We start from the raw sequence: 22,959 nt of genomic DNA, 5'->3' as shown, positions 1-22,959 counted from the left end.
ATCCTCATCCTCACTCCATCCCATACCCACCACAACCCCCACCCTTATCCTCACTCCATCCCATACCCACCACAACCCCCACCCTTATCCCTCACCCATCCCATCCCATACCCACCACAACCCCCACCCTTATCCTCACTCCATCCCATCCCATACCCACCACAACCCCCACCCTTATCCTCACTCCATCCCATCCCATACCCACCACTACCCCCACCCTCATCCTCATCCTCACTCCATCCCATACCCACCACAACCCCCACCCTCATTCCATCCCATCCCCACCACAACCCCCACCCTTATCCTCACTCCATCCCATCCCATCCCATACCCACCACAACCCCCACCCTTATCCTCACTCCATCCTATACCCACCACCACCCCATTTCATCCTCACTCCATCCCTCTTTTGTTTCACCATTGTTTACAGTGAAAAATCCCCTTGTAACGGGAGGACCAGGATGCCACCACAACCCCCACTTATACCCCTATCCTCATCACCCCCACCCTTTACCCCCTCCCTCTTTCCACAAACCCCTCCCCTTATCTTCACCCATCCTATCTTCACCCCAGGTCATCCGATCAAATATCTTTATGAAACCCCTATTCTCACCCCATTGTATTATAGCCCATCTCATCTCTCTTTCATGGTCCCCACTCTCCCATCTGTACCAGTGATAAAAAAAATCCTATAGTGACTTGAGGAACCAGATGAGCAGCCAGTCTGATGACATGTCTGGAGCCCCTTGGGGGAAACAAATCCATTTTCATCAGCAGACAACAGAGGATCAATAAGGTCCAGTCAAGAGGGACTGGGAGGGCCGCTATGGGGGCTGGGTGTGTGTGTGTGTGTGTGTGTGCGCATGTGTGTGTGCGAGTGTATAGGGGGTGTTGAAATGGAAGTCTTCCATGCGATAGATTGGGTGAGGAAATCGTTAAATTGTTTGTATATCCATGTTTCCATCCACAGTTTTTATGTGAGTAAAGTCACACCATGTAAAAAATAATAATGACAGCTTTGATGGAAACAGGAAGTTTTGGTACAATTTTATAAATGCTGACAGATAATTTGTGCTTTTGACATGGTGGGATCTTTTTTGTGTCTGTAAAATGTATTATGCGAAAAATGGTAGTAGAAACAACTTTATACGCACATATTAATATAATAATCATATGGAAGTAAACTTGGAGTCACGCTATGACATGGTGTGTGGTCCTCCCACTATGACTCGGGAAAGCATGCAGTTTATTAGTCTACAGATGAAATAAGTTATGATGAACTTCACAGTGGTGAAAGTGCAATGTGATGAGCTTGATGCTCCTTACCAATAAATAGTGATGGTCTTATTCTGGTGATATGAAGATTGAGGCTTGACTGCTGTTTGACAAATACAAATATTCTTACTCTTATCCATAACAATCTCATCATGTAGGTAACCTAACCACACTGTATCTGTGAGCTGTTGGCTAAAGCACATGTGACAAGAGTCGGCACATTTGCTATTTAAAACAACAGTTTTGTGCCAAAAATACCGGTAGAATTGAAAATGTTATAGAAATACATTGAACTTTTGATTTTTAATCTTTACATGAAAACATAAGAGAAAATGTGTGCAATACCTCATCACGTATTGATTTTCATTCGCAAGAAGTCTGTTTGGTGGAAACACCAGGGGTGAGAAAATGCGCATGTTTTCTTTATGCAGATTTGAAAATATTCTTATGAATCTGTCACCAAAATTATGTAAACCTCGTAAATGACAATGATTATTCTTATGGCTTTTGACTCACTGTCTTTTTGTGACATCTTTGTTTGACAGAATACTGTAGATTATGTATTATTAATCACAAGTCCTCCCAGGGAGGAAACAATGGAAGCCTGTAGGAGTCAGTCAAGACAGTAAAACAAACGTGAATGTCGAAAGACAACAAACACGTATACACGAGATGCTTTAATAACGAAGAGATTCATGACTTGCAAGAAGTACATTATTTGCAATGCAAATGAACAACAAACGTATTGAATCACGGACCGTTCAAATCCAAAACATCCTCCTCACCTTTCAGAAAGCCCCTCTTCCCCCCCATCCTCCCTTTCCCCGTCAAGCAAGTGTCTGGAAATCAATTCAACAAAATCCACAGAGGCGAAACAAGCTTCCAACCGATCATCAAGAGATAATTCTTTTACACACCTCACATGAGAACCCCCCCCAGCTGGGTCTCATCTGTGTCTTGATGGAAAAGTACCAGATATCGTTTGACATATCCTCTGTTTAAACCTGTCTCATTCCATCCAGGCGGGGAAATATTTCTGTCACACATAGATTTCACACACACACACAGGAAACACACAGGAAACACACGCGCGCACACACACACACACACACACACACACACACACACACACACACACACAAAGGAAACACACACACTAATGTGGAAGAAAGACAGTGTAAATGGGATCTGACTGTGTGGAGGCAGCACCAGATAACTAAGTCTGATTCAACAGGGTGCAGCCGTAAAAACAAGCTCATCACATCCAGCAGACATATTGTCTCTGTAAGTGGCAAAGAATGATGGGAAGGTCACCATGAATGAAGAAATCAGACATCTAGACAAAAAGGCTACCTGGGCTTGTTCACCACATAGCTAAATGGATCAATATAATACACAGCGTCTGTAGGTAGGGATTGAAAGGGGGATGGAGAGAGAGATAGAAAGTTGTGATAATAAGGAGGTAGGAAGGGTTTAAAAAAGGGGTAGGGAATAGGGAGGATGGAGAGCCGAGGAGAGAAAGAGAGAGACTAGTGTTATTAGTGTTTCCCCTCATCAATATTACTACTTTATGTAAAAGGTTATCTCCCTTTCTCAGTTCAAATAGCATTCCTCGTGTACCATACATCTTTCAATGTACAATCTAGATATTCTTGTCCTCAGAAAGGAAGAGACCATTAGACTAGTAATCACCAAGGTTTACTCTCCGCTTCTAGTTAATCTGCCTTTCCCCATTCGGCTACAATAAGAGGACTGTGTGTAATCATCGTCACAGCAACAGGCAGCACCAGGCTCTGGCGGATGTGAATGGGAACCTTGATTACTTTTATAATATGAGAACTGATTGAGAAGTACCAACACACACACACATGAGCGCACGCGCACGCACACACACACACTTACACTCCCTCCCTCCTTAGTGTACTCATTAGTGGGCAGTGTTCTATGGTTCAGGAATCTTCGGATAATTACTATATTCATATGCTGAATCTTAGTCGAACGAGAAAGAATAGAAAATTCCCAGGATGTAAAATACAATTACAACGCACAGTCCATAATTGAATCATGACAATTGAGTTCTTCACATGTCCCTTATAACACAATGGAATGAGAAGGGATGCCATCGACAGCTCTCATTTCTATTACCTTCTATTCATTGTTGGATGATTTAATCATCTTAAACTAAGATGAACTATTTCAGATATATTGAATTGGGATTCTATATTCTAGGTGAATCACATCTTCGTTCCTCTATAAATAAACTCACACTTCTAATCATTTGCATTGTTAAATTCTCAAGTCAGCTATGCATATTGTCTCCATTATTCTGAACTTAATTCAATTCGGGTGAATGAAATTATTGAAATGAGACTAAACTGTGGCTCTAAAACACAAGGTCCCTTCGGTCTTCCTTGACTAAAACACAAGGTCCCTTCGGTCTTCCCTGACTAAAACACAAGGTCCCTTCGATCTTCCCTGACTAAAACACAAGGTCCCTTCGGTCTTCCCTGACTAAAACACAAGGTCCCTTCGATCTTCCCTGACTAAAACACAAGGTCCCTTCGGTCTTCCCTGACTAAAACACAAGGTCCCTTCGGTCTTCCCTGACTAAAACACAAGGTCCCTTCGGTCTTCCTTGACTAAAACACAAGGTCCCTTCGGTCTTCCCTGACTAAAACACAAGGTCCCTTCGGTCTTCCTTGACTAAAACACAAGGTCCCTTCGGTCTTCCCTAACTAAAACACAAGGCCCCTTCGGTCTTCCCTGACTAAAACACAAGGTCCCTTCGGTCTTCCCTGACTAAAACACAAGGTCCCTTCGGTCTTCCCTGACTAAAACACAAGGTCCCTTCGGTCTTCCCTGACTAAAACACAAGGTCCCTTCGGTCTTCCCTGACTAAAACACAAGGTCCCTTCGGTCTTCCCTGACTAAAACGCGCACTTCCCAAACCACATTAAAAAAACGCATCAGTTACACTCCTTCCAAAGTGCACCTATTACACATGCCATAACAAATGTTTGCTCTGTGTCAGACACCATCAGAGAATAATGCGATCTGTGTGAAGACGGGTTTGAGGAGTTATGCATCTCTTTGATTTTAGCATCTTGGTTCGGCACTTAGAAAAACAATGTCAGATTTTCAGAGACAATGGTAGAGTTGTCATTTGGTGTGTGAATAAGACTGAGGAAAGTAAAGGATTTACATTTGTGCCCTGTTAGACTAAGACTATACCAACCAACCAAATAAAGGTGCTCTCTTCAGTCTTCAAATGGTAGACATCTACAGTACTACAAGTAGCCAATAGTACCGTGCTTGCCAAAAGCAACAAGCACTGTGGTTACTGTTTCTTAATTTACTCTCACATGCTAACTGAAATCTGTCTCTGTAGCCCAGTTTCATTTGGAGAGAACATGAACAAGCAGGTGCTGTATATCTATCTCTGTCCCTGTGTGTGTATGTGTCCCTCCTCAGGCAGTGCCAGCACAGCTCTGTGTGTGTCTCAGCGAGCACAATTACGACCAGCAGTGGCTCATGCCTGGCCCCTTGGCCCCATGGGATATCAGGCAGCATGACTTGGCTAGTGTGGCTGCAGTCAAACCCTTTACCACAAAGCCTTACACACGCACACGTACATGCAGGCAGGCACACACAAGCCTCCATAGCTCTGTGCAATCTTAGGATCAAGACAAACAATAAATATAATACATATCCACAAAACAAGATTGCTACAGAAACAGCAATTACCTTTTTGGACACACACACACACACACGCACACACACACACTCGCGCACACACTCACACACACACACTCACACACACACACACACACACACACACACACACACACACACACACACACACACACACACACACACACACACACACACACACACACACACACACACACACACACACACACACACACACACACACACACACACACACACACACACACACACACACACTTGTGCATTGTCTATGGCTGAGCCCCTGCAGGCACAGTTTAAGGCAGTAAAGCTAAAGCCAAAACAATATGGTTCTCTGAGCCACAATTCACCCACTTTTCACCCGTATTGTGACACAACCCATGAACAGACCATGTTAATCCATTGTTACACGGTAATTAACACATCGATATACAATAGACTTATGTCACCCATCTCTCTCTCTCTCTCTCTTTACCATCCCCGTTGACACACTGGACTTGTGGTATCTGGGTGCCTGGTCCACATTCTCTCTCGTTGTCCGGAATACACTCATCCAGCTTCACCAGCAGCCAATCATAGCAGCTGGGCTCGTCACAGGGTATGGCCTCCACCAGGTGAGGGCAGCTTCCTGTTCCTCCCGTGGGCTCGTTGACGATCCTCCTCTTCCTCAGTTTGAACCCTGGTAGGAAAAGACAGGAAAACAGATATAGGTATCCCGGTGCTGCCATGAAACCATAAATAGTTGTATAATTATGCCATTCTATGATCTGCTTCTACTATCCCAAATAACATTGAAATAAAGTATAGTCCCCCTCTGTGGTGGCCCTTTTCAGGGCCTCCCTCAACACCAACCTCCCCCTCTGTTGTAGCCCTTTTCAGGGCCTCCCTCAACACCAACCTCCCCCTCTGTGGTAGCCCTTTTCAGGGCCTCCCTCAACACCAACCTCCCCCTCTGTGGTGGCCCTTTTCAGGGCCTCCCTCAACACCAACCTCCCCCTCTGTGGTGGCCCTTTTCAGGGCCTCCCTCAACACCAACCTCCCCCTCTGTGGTAGCCCTTTTCAGGGCCTCCCTCAACACCAACCTCCCCCTCTGTGGTAACACTTTTCAGGATAACTTAACTTGTTTTTCAAGGAGTCACGACTTAATGTCTAACTTCAGTACATGAAGTTCCCCCTCTCTTCTGCTACCGTCACAGTGTGTCTTGGCTTTGATGATAACATTTATGTATTTATTTATTTAACACGACAGGACCATTAAGCCCCAGAAGATGACATACATTAGAGAAACAGCTTCCCATAATGACTATTATTATTCTCTCCTCATTAACCCAGGCTTTTACCCAAAGTGACTCATGTATACTAATGTATGCAGCTATCCATTAATACGGCTGGGATTTGTGCTGTTCAAAGGCCGAGGGCTTTCCTCTCGCTATGCTCAAGGACATGGAAGTGGTGATTGCTGGTGTGTGTATGTGTGTGCCTGTGTACGTGCATGTGTGTGTGTTATGTTAACGCCTGCCTGCCCAGCCCAATGACACCTTACTCCCAGCCCCAGGGTCCAATCCCCACTGTTGCTACAGCCTGATAAGAAAGGAGGACCATGGGGGAGCCAGCAGAACTGGAGGACTCAGGTGGATGATGGCTATATTTCCTCTGATTATTTTGGATTTGGTCCTTTTTCTTCCCGAATCTATTTAATCAGGAGGGTCAGCTGGAGGATGGAGGTGTGTTGTCAGGTGTCAGGGCTGAGGTGGATGGTTTAGTTTAACAGGGACATGGGGTGAGGGAAAGAGTGTGAGGAGAAGGGGAGAGGAGGAGGGTTTAGGAAAGGTGAAGGGCATAGGGGGTGAGGGTGTAATAGAGGGGGTAATGGATGGAATAGGGGTCCAGACAGGGTTTGTTTCTTTAATATCACTACTGTCTGTCGAACCACAGTAAAGGACAGAAAGATGAACAGATTGACTGAGGCCTTTCCACCCTGTCAGAGCCTGAAGACTCTTTGCACAGATAAACATAGTGATGGAGAAAAGTGTAGGCTATAATGACTTCTCCACTACAGTATGCTGTTGCAACATCTCAAAGGCTGCGGCTGAGACACGTATCTCCCACAAACAGTGCAGTATGTTACTAGAATCCACTATCACAGTGTGTGTGTGCAGACAGTCCATTTGGACAGCCAACACAAAAAGTGACAAACATTGATTGAACTAATACTGGGAGATCATAGAGCTCGTAGTCATGAAATTCCCAGAGGATGGTCTAAGAGTTTGCTTCTCTCGGCTAATGAGAGCCAGGGCGTACACACACACAGACGGGTATGGACTAACACACACTCCAGTCAATGTTGTGTGTGTGCTGTATGACATACTAGAGAGAGAGAGAGAGAGAGAGAGAGAGAGAGAGAGAGAGAGAGAGAGAGAGAGAGAGAGAGAGAAAGAGAGATGCAAGTGAATCAATCTTTAAAATGCATGGGGGACAATTTCTCGGCGTCCCTTCCATTTGAGATGCTTCATTAGGGTAGAGTCAATATGCATTAGTCACCATGGTGGAGGTGATAAAGGGGGCTGGGGCTAAGAGACTGCTGCTGCCGCTGTTCTGTTCCTCTACCAGCAATAATTAAGGGCTGAGCCAGCCAGCATGTATGTGTATCTGTGTTTGACTGTGAGTCCTTGGCGTCCACATCACTAAGAACTTAATATGGTCCATCCACACCCACACAGTCGTGAAGAGGGCACGGCAGCGCCTCTTCCCTCTCAGGAGGGTGAAAAGATTTGGCATGGGCCCTGAGATACTCAAAAGTTATACAGCTGCACCATCGAGAGCATCTTGACTGGCTGCATCAGTGCTTGGTATGGCAACTGCTTGGCATCCGACCGCAAGGCACTACAGAGGGTACATCACTGGGGCCGAGCTCCCTGTCATCCAGAACCTCTATACCAGGCGGTGTCAGAGGAAGTTCCGAAAAATTGGCAAAGACTCAAGCCACCCAAGCCATAGACTGTTGGCAAATGGTACCGGAGCATCAGCTCTCGGACCAACAGGCTCCGAGACAAATTCTACCCCCAAACCACAAGACTGCTAAATATCCAGACTGCTATATAGTCAATTAATGGTACCCAAACTGTCTGTACTGACTCTATCTTGCACTGACCCTACGGATACTCACTAGACTATACATACAAACCACAAACACACTCACTCACACACACTACACTGTTACACCAACACAAAAGCCTCATACATTCACAAACGCTACATACGCCGGACACCCTGCCCGCTCGACCCCATCCCCTCTTCCCTTCTCCAAACCATCTCTGGAGACCTTTTCACATCCCTCAACTCATCCCTGACCACTGGCTGCATCCCCTCTGACTTCAAAATGGCCCTCCTCAAGAAACCAACACTGAACTCATCTGATGTCAAAAACTATAGACCTGTATCCCTTCTTTCTTTTCTTTCCAAAACACTTGAACAAGCTGTCTCTGATCAACTCTCTCGTAATCTCTCTCAGCATGATCTTCTTAACCCAAGATGGGTCCCTCAACCCAGACTGATCTTCTCTGTGTCACAGAGGCTCTCTGCACTGCCAAAGCTGACTCTCTCTCCTCTGTTGGCACACTCTTAGATCTTTCTGCTGCCTTTGACACCGTGAACCTCCTCCTCTCCACCCTCTCAGGGCTGGGTGTCTTAGGCTCTGTACACTCTTGGATTGCATTCTACCTGTCAGGCTGCTCCCAACAGGTGACGTAGAGAGGATCTGTGTCTGGACCACGTACTTTCACTACTGGTGTCCTCCAGGGCTCAGTTCTAGGCCCTCTTCTCTTCTCTCTATACACCAAATCACTCGGCTCTATCATATCCTCACATGGTCTCTCCTATCATCGCTATGCGGATGACACTCAACCAGTTTTCTAATTTCCCTTGTAATATCCGGTCTGGACTACTGCAGCTCGCTGTTGGCTGGGATCCTCGCTGGTGCCATCAAATGCCTGCAACTTATCCAGAACGCTGCAGCACTGCTGGTTTTCAACCTTCCCAAGTCACCTCACTCCTCCGCACACTCCACTGGCTACCAGTCAAAGCTCATATCCACTACAAGACCATGATGCTTGCCTACGGAGCAGCAAGAGGAATTGCCCCTCCCTCCCAACCCGAGCACTATGTTCTGCCACCTTTGGTCTCTTGGCCCTCTGACCCCTACCGGAGACCATCTCCCGCTCAGCCCAGTCCAAGCTCTTCCCTGTCCTGGTACCCCAATGGTAGAACCAGCTTTCCCCTAAAGCTAGGATAACAGAGTCCTTGCCTGTCTTCCGAAAGCACCTGAAACCCTACCTCTTAAAAGAGTATCTTAATACCCCCCCCACACCTAAAAATAAAATAAAATAAATAGAACTGAACCAACACTTGCACTTGCCCTTTTAAAGCTCCGGGCTGACTCTGCTGATAGCTACATTATTGAGGAAAAGTTAACTACTATGCCTGTGATATTGATGTGGTTGTCCCACCTAGCTATCTTTAGACGAATGCACTAACTGTCAACTCACAAACACAACACAATCACACATACTGCACATACACGCATACTCTCACACACACTCACACACTTTTACACATCATTTGCTGCTGCTACTATGTTCTTTATTTTACTCTTGTTATTATCTATCCTGATGCCTAGTCACTTTACCCAGCCTTCATGTACATATCTACCTCAAATACCTCTGCATATTGATCTGGTACTGGTACTCCCTGTATATAGCTCCATTCTTGTGTATTTTATTTGACTCCTCTTGTGTTAATTACTATACATCTTTGGGTGCTGTGTTGATACGTCTTTGGGTGCTGTATTGATATGTCTTTGGGTGCTGTATTGATACGTCTTTGGGTGCTGTATTGATACGTCTTTGGGTGCTGTATTGATATGTCTTTGGGTGCTGTATTGATATGTCTTTGGGTGCTGTATTGATATGTCTTTGGGTGCTGTATTGATACGTCTTTGGGTGCTGTATTGATATGTCTTTGGGTGCTGTATTGATATGTCTTTGGGTGCTGTGTTGATATGTCTTTGGGTGCTGTATTGATATGTCTTTGGGTGCTGTATTGATATGTCTTTGGGTGCTGTATTGATATGTCTTTGGGTGCTGTATTGATACGTCTTTGGGTGCTGTATTGATACGTCTTTGGGTGCTGTAATGATACGTCTTTGGGTGCTGTATTGATATGTCTTTGGGTGTTGTAATGATACGTCTTTGGGTGCTGTATTGATATGTCTTTGGGTGCTGTATTGATACGTCTTTGGGTGCTGTATTGATACGTCTTTGGGTGCTGTATTGATATGTCTTTGGGTGCTGTATTGATACGTCTTTGGGTGCTGTATTGATACGTCTTTGGGTGCTGTAATGATATGTCTTTGGGTGCTGTATTGATATGTCTTTGGGTGCTGTAATGATACGTCTTTGGGTGCTGTAATGATATGTCTTTGGGTGCTGTATTGATATGTCTTTGGGTGCTGTATTGATATGTCTTTGGGTGCTGTATTGCTATGTCTTTGGGTGCTGTATTGATACGTCTTTGGGTGCTGTATTGATATGTCTTTGGGTGCTGTATTGATATGTCTTTGGGTGCTGTAATGATACGTCTTTGGGTGCTGTATTGATATGTCTTTGGGTGCTGTATTGATATGTCTTTGGGTGCTGTATTGATATGTCTTTGGGTGCTGCATTGATATGTCTTTGGGTGCTGTATTGATATGTCTTTGGGTGCTGTATTGATATGTCTTTGGGTGCTGTATTGCTATGTCTTTGGGTGCTGTATTGATACGTCTTTGGGTGCTGTATTGATATGTCTTTGGGTGCTGTATTGATATGCCTTTGGGTGCTGTATTGATATGTCTTTGGGTGCTGTATTGATATGTCTTTGGGTGCTGTATTGATATGTCTTTGGGTGCTGTATCCCAGCCCGGAGCAATAAAAAATATATATGTATGTTCATCATTACTAAAGTATAGCTATTACTGTTACACCCAGTGTGTGGTGTTCCAATGCCATACATGCAAGACGGCCATCTATTTGACTGAATGGCTATCGAAGTCAAGACTTGTGTTAGCCCACAAAGCTAAAGCCTAGGCATAACCACAATTACAGCAGTGTTCCACCCACCTTTCTTGGCAGCTGTGTCCAGGCAGTTTTCAAAGGTGCAGGGTCCCCAGGCACCCCAGGAGGACACGTCACACTCCACAGGACAGGGGATGTGGCACGGCTGGGTGGTGTTGGGGGGCGGGCTGAGGCACAGGTCACCATCAACGGGCCTGGAGGCTAGAAACACAGAGAGATCCACAGAGACATGGTGTCAGAACAGGGCAGGGGATGTGGCGTAACTAGGTAATGTTGAGGGCAGGCCCAGGCATAGGTCACTGTTTACAAGTATGAAAACATACAATAACACAATGTTAGAAATCTAAGTAGTACAGTGATATGACCTTAGAGATTATCCATTTATATTTACATGTAATATAGTGGACATACTGAGCTGTATCATTACTGTCACTGTGGAACTACCTACTTTTATCCTGGCCCTCTCCATCTGGGTAGTGGGTTAAAACTTCAGGCTAATAGATGAAAATGAATCCTGAATCGTTCCACCAGTCATGAATAAAACTCACACCAAATAGAACCCCACAGGGATGTTCATAGTCATGAATATTCCTACCCTCACGCCATCTTAAATCCAAGACAACATTTAGCAAACAGTATGGCCTTTCATTTGTTTGTAAATCCAGTCTAGTTTTTTTTCTTCACCTTTATTTAACCAGGTAGGCTAGTTGAGAACAAGTTCTCATTTACAACTGCGACCTGGCCAAGATAAAGCATAGCAGTGTGAACAGTCAGCAACACAGAGTTACACATGGAGTAAACAATAAACAAGTCAATAACACAGTAGAATTATTATTTTTTTATTTAAAAAAGAGTCTATATACATTGTGTGCAAAAGGCATGAGGAGGTAGGCGAATAATTACAATTTAGCAGATTAACACTGGAGTGATAAATGATCAGATGGTCATGTGCAGGTAGAGATACTGGTGTGCAAAAGAGCAGAAAAGTAAATAAATAAAAACAGTATGGGGATGAGGTAGGTAAATTGGGTGGGCTATTTACCGATGGACTATGTACAGCTGCAGCGATCGGTTAGCTGCTCAGATAGCAGATGTTTAAAGTTGGTGAGGGCATATCAGGCTCAGCCCGGTGCTGCTCAATGACACACACGCACACACACGCGCACACATGCGCACGCACACACACTTGGCCCTCCGTGGAATGAGTTTGACACGTGCTTTAAAGTGTTTTGAATAGAGGCTTACCTACGCCACTTTAGAAGGCTTACCTATATCACTGGCCAACTGTTTTAAAACACAGCCATTCATATTACCCGTGTGTGTGTGTGTGTGTGTGTGTGTGTGTGTGTGTGTGTGTGTGTGTGTGTGGACTGAAGTAGCTACTGTATTTTGTCATCCTCCATAATAGCAAAGGGCTGATTAATGAACGACTCCGTGCTGGGTGACCTTGGTTTGTGGTGCCACATGCGTCTCTCGCTCTGTCTTCTGCCAGATGGTCTCGTCTAGTCTCTACCCTGCCTTACACACCACACCACGGAGGGGTTCCTGGGGCCAAACTAAGTCCTCCAATCCCAGCCAGACACCTGCGGCTCGCCCCTCTCCTCCACTCTCTGTCAACCCATGCCATCAGCATCTATAACTGTACTTCCGGATGGCATCACACAGCCAGCCGTTCTACCTCTAGCTACAGAATGTCTCTATGGGCCTTCTAATAAGGATCCATATTGATTACAACCAAACAGAACAGAGCTGGATAGAACTGAACAGTAGCATCAGATTCACTGGCTCCCTGCACTCTCCTTCCCTGCCTTTCACCCTTCCTCCCTGCTGCTTTTCCCTGTTGTCCATATCAGAACCCCCACGGAATACGTATCTAAATCTGTCCTGTTTAGCCAAACATGAGCTGTGATATTATTACATTGGCAGAAATATTAGTGTGTGTGCGTGTGTGTGTATATGTATATGTGTGCGTGTGTGTGTGAGAGAGTGCGTACGTGTGTGCGTGCTTTGGCTTAGATAATCAATGCTTCTTATGCCCACTTCATTTCAGCAGCATTTTGGCATTCATAACATGGGTTTGTTGAAGCCAGCTGTAATCCCCAGAATGATTGAAACCGGGAGTTTTGTGTCCAAATACAGCTTCTTTCCTATGCAAATGCCACTGAGAATGCGTACAAACACAACAAGCTTATATGACTAATCTAGCAGAGAGGCGGTAGGGAGTTCAGAGACACCACTGCTCCGCACGCGCATGCGCACACGCACACGCACACACACACACACACACACACACACACACACACACACACACACACACACACACACACACACACCACCCATCCTCAGTCAAATCACAAAAAACATCAGCCTTGAAAGCAAAAAAAAGACCACATCAGTTTGAATCAGACTGAAGATTTTGTTCTGTTACAGCTGAGATGGAGATTTGTGAACAATACTTCATAAACTCAGGCAATATATAAACTATATTGCCTGAGATTAGACAAATTCTGTGTTGATCCCTATAATAACCCAGAACTGTGTATTTCATGTTTTGTACCAGGTGTGTAATGTTTAGTTTTGAAGACAGGATAGATGATTGAGAAGGAAATTGAGAGAAGAGAGTGTAGAATGAGAAAGTGAATTCCAAAAGTGGATGGGGAAGTTGTAATTGTGCCATAGAGCTGACAGGAAAGGATTTAAAGGAAAATGTGTGTGACGGCAGCTGCTGTGCCTTCCTACCTCTCACTCTACCTCTCTATCCATCCTTCTCTCACTCCCTTTCTCTCTCTCTGCAACTGCCACCATCAATTGTGTCACCTAGATAACCCTGTCACTTCGAAATACAGGACGCTCACAAGATTTGAAAGATCTATCAAGTTGCAGTTTAGACGTCTGATGATTTTCCTTCTCTTTATACCACTACAATCACAGCCTCAACAGTACAGCAAAGTGCCTCCTCTGTCTGGCTGTCTGAGAGCAGCTGGAATCATTTGAATAATTTCTGTGAGCGGTGGCCAGTTGAGCCCCCTGACCAGATGGACAGTCTGGGAGATAGCGTGGAAGCGCTGGATAAACATGGGCTCGCTACCAGCCAACGTCCCTTCCATATACACTGACTAAGTAGTGCCCCACACTCATATTTCATGTCACACCACTGCTCTCTCTCTCTCTCTCTCTCTCTCTCTCTCTCTCTCTCTCTCTCTCTCATTCCACGGAGGGCCAAGTGTGTGTGTGTGTGTGTGTGTGCGTGCGCGTGCGTGCGTGTGCGTGTGCGAGCACTTTCTCTCTCGCTTTCTCTCTTTCTCTCTTCTCTACGTCCGTGCATCTTTCTCCTCCCTGTGCAGAGCCGGAAAAGATGAGATGATTTTGGGTGCGTGCACAAGTCGAATCAGAACTGAGTGCTCGAGGGTCTCCCGAGTGGTGCAGTGGTCTAGCGACTCCTTGTGGTGGGCCTGGGCGCCTGCAGGCTGACTTCGTTCGTCAGTTGAACAGTGTTTCCTCCGACACATTGGTGCAGCTGACTTCCGGGTTAAGCAGGCGGATTTTAAGAAGTGCGGTTTGGCGGGTCATGTTTCGGAGGACGCATGACTCAACCTTCGACTCTCCCGAGCATGTTGGGTAGTTGCAGCGATGAGACAAGATCGTAATTGGACCGTAATTGGATATCATGAAATTGGGGAGAAAAAGGGGGTAAAAATACAAAAAAAAAATCCCAGCTAAAGTTCCCTGTCAACCTGTCCAGTCTACAGAGATGATATGGAGCGAGGTTAACAAACTATGACAAAACATGGGCCGTATCAAACCATGTACTTCCACCACAGTTGTGATGTTTAAAATCAAATCAAAGTGTATTGGTCACGTACACAGTTTAGCAGATGTTATAGCGGATGCACCAAAATGCTTGTGTTAATTGCTCCTAACAGTGCAGTAAATGTCCAACAAGTACACAAATAAGTTGTTTTTCAGTCTCTCGGTCCCTGCTTTGATGCACCTGTACTGACCTCGCCTTCTGGATGATAGCGGGGTGAACAGGCAGTGGATCAGGTGGTTGTTGTCCTTGATGATCTTTATGGCCTTCCTGTGACATCGGGTGGTGTAGGTGTCCTGGAGGGCAGGTAGTTTGCCCCCGGTGATGCGTTGTGCAGACCTCACTACAATCTGGAGAGCCTTACGGTTGTGGGCGGAGCAGTTGCCGTACCAGGCGGTGATACAGCCCGACAGGATGCTCTCGATTGTGCATCTGTAGAAGTTTGTGAGTGCTTTTGGTGACAAGCCGAATTTCTTCAGCCTCCTGAGGTTGAAGAGGGGCTGCTGCGCCTTCTTCACAACGCTGTCTGTGTGGGTGGACCAATTCAATTTGCCGTGATGTGTACGCCGAGGAACTTAAAACTTACTACCCTCTCCACTACTGTCCCATCGATGTGGATAGGGGGGTGCTCCCTCTGCTGTTTCCCGAAGTCCACAATCATCTCCTTTGTTTTGTTGACGTTGAGTGTGAGGTTATTTTCCTGACACCACACTCCGAGGGCCCTCACCTCCTCCCTGTAGGCCGTCTCGTCGTTGTTGGTAATCAAGCCTACCACTGTAGTGTTGTCCGCAAACTTGATGATTGAGTTGGAGGCGTGCATGGCCACGCAGTCGTGGGTGAACAGGAACAGGAACAGGAACAGGAACAATGGTGGCCCTCTTGAAGCATGTGGGAACAGCAGACTGGGATAAGGATTGATTGAATATGTCCATAAACACACCAGCCAGCTGGTCTGCGCATGCTCTGAGGAGGCGGCTGGGGATGCCGTCTGGGCCTGCAGCCTTGCGAGGGTTAACACATTTAAATGTTTTACTCACGTCGGCAGTGAAGGAGAGTCCGCAGGTTTTGGTAGCGGGCCGTGTCAGTGGCACCTTATTGTCCTCAAAGCGGGCAAAAAAGTTTAGTCTGTCTGGGAGCAAGACATCCTGGTCCGCGATGGGCTGGTTTTCTTTTTGTAATCCGTGATTGACTGTAGACCCTGCCTTATACCTCTTGTGTCTGAGCCGTTGAATTGCGACTTTACTTTGTCTCTATACTGACACTTAGCTTGTTTGATTGCCTTGCGGAGGGAATAGCTACACTGTTTGTAGTCGGTCATGTTTCTGGTCACCTTGCCCTGGTTAAAAGCAGTGGTTCGAGCTTTCAGTTTCACCGAATGCTACCATCAATCCACGGTTTCTGGTTTGGGAATGTGTTAATCATTGCTATGGGTACAACATCTTCAATGCACTCTATTCGCTCACCGAATCAGCGTATTCGTCAATGTTGTAGTTGGAATCCAAATGCAATCTATGTGTATATACACCGAAAGGATATACTAGGAATGATATGTACAGCAGTAGCTATATTACAGTGAGCTATGTTGAGAATCAGGCATATAAATATGCAGAGGGTATAAACAGTGTCACTAAAATGCAATGTACAGTAGTAGAGCTATTATTATGAGCTATTTGAAGAAGACACTATATGAATACACAGTGTGAAAAACAGTATGAAAGAAACAGGAAGTGTCCAGTATTTAAGGTCTCTATACACATGGGACAGTGTGTGTATGTGCATGTGTTTGTGAGTATGGGGGTACGCTTGGGTGTGAGTGTTTATGTGAGTGCAGGTGTCTGTGTATGTATGAGGTGTGTGTGTGTGTGTGAGGTGTGTGTGTATGTATGAGGCGTGTGTGTGTGTGTGTGTGTGTGTGTGTGTGTGTGTGTGTGTGTGTGTGTGTGTGTGTGTGTGTGTGTGTGTGTGTGTGTGTGTGTGTGTGTGTGTGTGTGTGTGTGTGTGTGTGAGAGGTGTGTGTGTATGTATGAGGCGTGCGTGTGTGTGTGTGTGTGTGTGTGTGTGTGTGTGTGTGTGTGTGTGTGTGTGTGTGTGTGTGAAGTATGCGTGTGTGTGTATGAGGTATGTGCGTGTATGAGGTATGTGTGTGTGTGTGTGCATGAGGTGTGTGTTTGAAGTTCGTGTGTGTGGGAGTAGCCTGGGGGTGGGTGTGTGCATGTGTGTGTGTGTGTGCTTGCGTTTGTGCATTCATGTGTGTAACATTACCAAGGGAGTGGGAACAGTTTTAATACATTATCTGGGAACACAGTTACTACATTATCTGGGGACAGAGAGAGTTATTACTGCTTCTGCTGACTGTATGGATATGCTGCCCTGTCATATTGACATTGGGTGTTTGTCAGACAAGCAATGGTTACCTACCAAATGGCACTATATTCCCTACACTATGGGCCCTGGTAAAAAGTAGTGGACTATATTGGGAATATGGTGCCACTTGGGATGAATCCAATGATATCTACTATCACCCCTGTCAGGAACTGTGATATCTACTATCACCCCTGTCAGGAACTGTGATATCTACTATCACCCCTGTCAGGAACTGTTCTCACATGGGGTACCATTGTTTTTTGAGAATTGTTTTCAGAAGGGATGCACCAATTTTGAGTAGTGCAAGGCTTTTAGGATCTCCAAAGATCCCCGGATGGGGAACACATTCCTCGACCCCATTCCTAGTCTACGCTTCTGCACCGTTAGTGCATGAATTTTGGCTGGCAAGGGAATCCCATTGAATTTCTTACTATTGCGTAAGGGGCATGAGTGCGGCCTTAGCAAAAGTGCTCAGTCTCCAGTGCAAGAGGTGGAAGAGATCTGTACAATGGGACAAGGCATCCGTATGGGAGGGAAAAAAGGGGACACAATGGATATGGGCTTTCTATAGACACACAACTGGTGAGAGAGATGACCTAGTATGGGAGAAGGGCATGAGTTATCAGAATGGGAGAAAGATTACACATTGGGGATAAAGGACAGTTGCCTGCTGGTCAGGTTACCTTCTTTGCTATTGAGAGAGCTTGAGGCAGGGTCGGCGCTGTTTGCCTGGACACAGTACACCTCATGGTTCTGAACTCCGCCCCCGCACAGCCCAGTTAGGTTACCACGACGACGGTCCTGTTGGCTTAGCAACATATCCACCCTGCACTCGGTCCACTCCGTTGTCTTCCAGTTGTACCTGCAAAGGAGAATGATTTGAATCCATTTTCATTTTTTTACATAACGTAGTTTGGAAAGAATATATACATTAATTACATCATCAAGGATGCCACAATTACAGTGCCTACCAAAAGTATTCACACCCATTTACTTTTTCCACATCTTGTTGTGTTACAGCCTGAATTTAAAATGGATTACATTTAGATTTTTGTTCACTCAATACCTCATAATGTCAAAGTGGAATGATGCTTTTAGAGCATTTTACAACGTAATAAAACATGAAAAGCTGAAATATCTTGAGTCAATAAGTATTCAACCCTTTTGTTATGGCAAACCTAAATAAGTTCAGGAGTAAAAGTTTGATTTTAGGGGATAGGTGTCTTAACAAGTCACATAATAAATTGCATTGACTCACTCTGTGTGCAATAATAGTGTATAACATGATTTTTAAATGACTACCTCTTACTGTATCTTTGCCCACACATACAATTAATCTGTAACACAGATTCAACCACAAAACCCATCGAGGTTTTCCAATGCTTTGCGAAGAAGGGCACCTATTGGTAGATGGGTAAAAAGCAGACATTGAATATCCCTTTGAGCATGGTGAAGTAATCAATGATACTTTGGATGGTGTATCAATACATCCAATCACTACAAAGATACAGGCGTCCTTTCTAACTCAGTTGCCGGAGAGGAAGGAATCCGCTCAGGGATTTCACCATGAGGCGAATGGTGACTTTAAAACAGTGGATCAACAACATTGTAGTTACTCCACAATACTAACCTAATTGACAGAGTGAAAAGAAGGAAGCCTGTACAGCACAAAAATATTCAGACGCATCCTGTTTGCAACAAGGCACTAAAGTAATAGTGCAAAAATGTGGGAAAGCAATTCACTTTTTGTCCTGAATACAAATAGTTATGTTTGGGGCAAATCCAATACATCTCATTACTGAGTACCACGTTCCATATTTCAAGCACAGTGGTGGCTGCATCATGTTTTGGGTATGCTTGTAACCATTAAGGACTGGGGAGTTTTTCAAGATAAAAAAGAAACAGAATGGAGCTCAGCACAGGCAAGTTCCTACAGGAATACTTTCCCTTTCAACAAGACAATAACCTAAAACACAAGGCCAAATCTACACTGGAGTTTCTTACCAAGAAGTCAGTGAATGTTCCTATGTGGCCGAGTTACAGTTTTGACTTAAATCTACTTGAAAATCTATGGCAAGACTTGAAAACGGTTGCGGGGCAATGATCAACATCGAATTTGACAAAGCTTGAAGAATTTAGAAAAAAAATAGGCAAATGTTGCGCAATCTAGGTTTGGAAATCTCTTAAAGACTTACCCAGAAAGACTCACAACTGTATTCGCTGCAAATGGTGATTCTAGCATGCATGACTCAGGGGTGTGAATACTTATGTAAATGTGATATTTATGTATAGAATTTTCAATTAATGTACCAACATTTCTAAAAACATGTTTTCATTACGAGGTATTGTGTGTAGATGGATGGACAAAAAATATGTCAATGGGTATTAAAACTATCTGAAAGCACTCTCCGGCTACCTGGATAAAGCACTAAATAAACTTCAGTTAGTGCTAAATACGGCTGCTAGAATATTGACTAGAACCAAAACATTTGATCATATTAGTCCAGTGCTAGCCTCCCTACACTGGCTTACTGTTAAGGCTAAGGCTGATTTCAAGGTTTTACTGCTAACCTACAAAGAGTTACATGTACTTGCTCCTACCCATCTCTCCGATTTGGTCCTAGACTTTAGTGAGTCTGCCAGATAAAAGGCAGTAGGGATGACCAGGGATGTTCTCTTGATGTGTGTGAATACAACCCTTTTCCTGTCCTGCTAAGCAATCAAAATGTTACAAGTACTTTTGGGTGCCAGGGAAAACGTATGAAGAAAGAATTACATCATTTTCTTTAGGAATGAAGTGAAGTAAATGTTGTAAAAAATATACACAGTGAAGTAAAGTACAGATACCCCAAATACTACTCATTTTTACACCACTGCCTACACATACACTACGCTTACAAGACCAAGACCAAGGCCGCTTTATTGTCCCTAGAATGTCTAAGCAAACATCTGGAGGCAGGGCTTTCTCCTATAGAGCTCCATTTTTATGTAATGGTCTACCTATCCATGTGATGGGCCCAGAATCGGTCTCGACCTTCAAGTCTTTACTGAAGACTCATCTCTTCATTAGGTGTCCCCCCCCCCCCCCCCATATGGGAAACATATGTTAACATTTCCAAAGCAAGTGAAGTAGATAATAAACGAAAGTGAAATAAACAATAAAAAATTAACAGTAAACTTTACACTCACAAAAATTCCAAAAGAATAAAGACTTTTCAAATGTCATATTATGTGCACATAGTTAAAGTACAAAAGGGAAAATAAATAAACATAAATATGGGTGGTATTTACAATGGTGTTTGTTCTTCACTGGCTGCCCTTTTCTTGTGGCAACAGGTCACAAATCTTGCTGCTGTGATGGCACACTGTGGTATTTCACCCAACAGAGTTAATCAAAATTGGGTTTGTTTTTTAATTTTTTGTGGATCTGTGTAATCTCTCTCTCTCTACCGCACCTGCTGTTTAAACCTCTGAATGCTGGGCTGACATTTACTCCTTGTGCACCCTCTACAATCACCGTGATTATGATTTGACCCTGCTGGTCATCTATGAACGTTTGAACACCTTGAAAAACGATCCGGCCTTAATGGCCATGTACTCTTATAATCTCCACCCGGCACAGTCAGAAGAGGACTGGCCACCCCTCAGAGCCTGGTTCCTCTCTACGTTTCTTCCTAGGTTCCTGTGCTTTCTCATCTGCATTGCTTGCTTTTTGGGGTTATAGGCTGGGTTTCTGTTGATATGAAAAGGGCTTTATAAATACATTTGATTGATTCACTCTAGGCATAGTTTGCATCCCAAATGCAAACTGTTCCCTACTGCACTACTTCCCTAAGTGTCAACAAATAAAAGCAGTGCAACTACATATAGGAATTGGAGTGCCATTTCTGATGCCACCATTCCCATTGTGGTCCTCATAAAGGAAGATGACTGAGGGAGATATGGTAAGTGAGTATGAGTGGCTAGTAGAGAAAGTGTACAGCTGCATGAATATTAGCAGTCTTGTATTCCTGTTGTGAATGAAGTACCCTCCATATTGTGTCCTACAAGGTCACAGCATAATTTAGTTTGATAGCATCTTTGATTGACTGTATCAAATGCATTATGTACAGATGTAGGCTCTTAATTTGAGCCAGTCTGCTACAGTAGGAAAATAATCCTGCAGCAACAGGAAATGTGAATTATTATGTGGATTATAATTAATGGACATTTTTTGGGGTTGAATTGGTTTGAACGCTGTTGAAGGTGTTTTGTTTGTAAATGTAGCCTAAGTTCATCTTCTCTTTCACATCTTATTGTGCTCTATTTCTTTCTTAAAAAGCATTTAGCCTACCACAAGGGAGTTAGCCTGCGGTCGTACAAGTACAAATGCCTGTTAGATTACATCTAGAGTACAAAACATTGCAATAAACGTTGAATTACTCCAATTCTCTACAATGAATAAATCATGATGCAGCACAAGCTAAAACTCATTCCAAATGGCACCATATTCCCTTTAAAGCGCCCTACTTTTTTACCAGAGCCCTATGGGTAGTGCACTAATTTGGAACTAAACCCTATTTGCATTCTTCATTATGGTTATTTTCAGCCAAATTGCAGCGAGAGGTTGGCAGAATGGCTTTTCGGGACGTAAACAACATTAGCATGCATTTGAGTGTGATCAATTGACGTTACGCAATGTGCATCCACTAGAAAGTCTCTTTTAAAGAAGTTGTCTGTGCAGTTGACCTTCAACATATATTCACAATTCGCCTCACAATCCAGAATTCATTTTGAATGTCCCCCAAGTGAACCTCAGTGGAAGGATTCAGCAGCATTAAACTGAAAGAGATCATACCGCAAAGGGCAATCTATTAACTCAGATTAGCGCTCAGCGCTGAATTCATAGATAGCTCTGGGATCTGCTTCAAGGGAACTTGAAAGGTGCCTTCGTGTGTGTGGCGTAGTGAGGGGCAGCCACTAAAAGTCCACACCCTCACCAGCACCACAAGCCATGTAGTCAGCCTGGAACTGAAAATGAACACAGCCACAGCTGACTTCAATGGGCTCGTTAAGGGTGTGACCGGCTACTCAATCAGCTACGACATATATCAACAACTGGTATCCCTCACCACAGAGGAGAGGACTGAGGGAGCTCTGTTTGCAAGTTTTATTTGATGAACATTTAAGTTTGATTCTTGAAGAGATCATTTATGTTGTTACCTTATAGTCCATAAACGCTATTTTGTTAAGAATTGACCCTCTCTCACGAGCCTCTATACTAGAAAGCTAGCCTAGCTCTAGTCCGTGGCAGTACACCTCCCTTCTGGCTGCCATATTGTGCTTCAGTAAGAATGTTAGGTATTGCGTTTCAGTTCAAATCCACCTGGGGTCACAAAATGGCTGCCCTGCCTCGATGTCTGTGGCGTTAATGGCATTTATTTGAGGTCACCACCAATGAAAGGGCTCCATATTCATGAATGGGGTCCCTCCAGGGCCGGTTTAATGCAGGGGCTTACTGGGGCTGAAGCTCCTTGGCCCAGGCCCACGAGGGGCCCAACAGGCAGCAAGAAAATATATATAAATAAATAACTAAAAATTGAAATATATACAGTATATATTATATATACAAGATATATTATATGTAGTATATATTTTGTATTTTTATTACTGCAACCGCCAACCACAAGAGGACTCACATGCCCGATCTCTATG

General features: G+C 44.4%; 1 protein-coding gene across 1 annotated transcript in view; it reads right to left on the bottom strand.

Moving 5' to 3' along the window:
- The window catches only part of LOC115124836 (thrombospondin type-1 domain-containing protein 7A-like), a 181,992-nt gene that overhangs the window by 112,011 nt on the left and 47,022 nt on the right, over window positions 1-22,959 (bottom strand). The window contains exons 5-7 of the mRNA XM_065021043.1: window positions 17,949-18,127; window positions 11,139-11,294; window positions 5,459-5,662 (exon numbers count right to left, since the gene is read on the bottom strand). Of these exons, the coding sequence (XP_064877115.1) occupies window positions 5,459-5,662; window positions 11,139-11,294; window positions 17,949-18,127 (539 nt within the window). The remainder of the gene's footprint in view (window positions 1-5,458; window positions 5,663-11,138; window positions 11,295-17,948; window positions 18,128-22,959) is intronic.

This window comes from Oncorhynchus nerka, linkage group LG7 (genome assembly GCF_034236695.1).
Source record: "Oncorhynchus nerka isolate Pitt River linkage group LG7, Oner_Uvic_2.0, whole genome shotgun sequence".
NCBI classification, from domain to species: Eukaryota; Metazoa; Chordata; class Actinopteri; order Salmoniformes; family Salmonidae; genus Oncorhynchus; species Oncorhynchus nerka.
The sequence above is the reverse complement of the archived record's forward strand: the minus strand, read 5'-3'. Positions and strand labels throughout refer to the sequence as shown.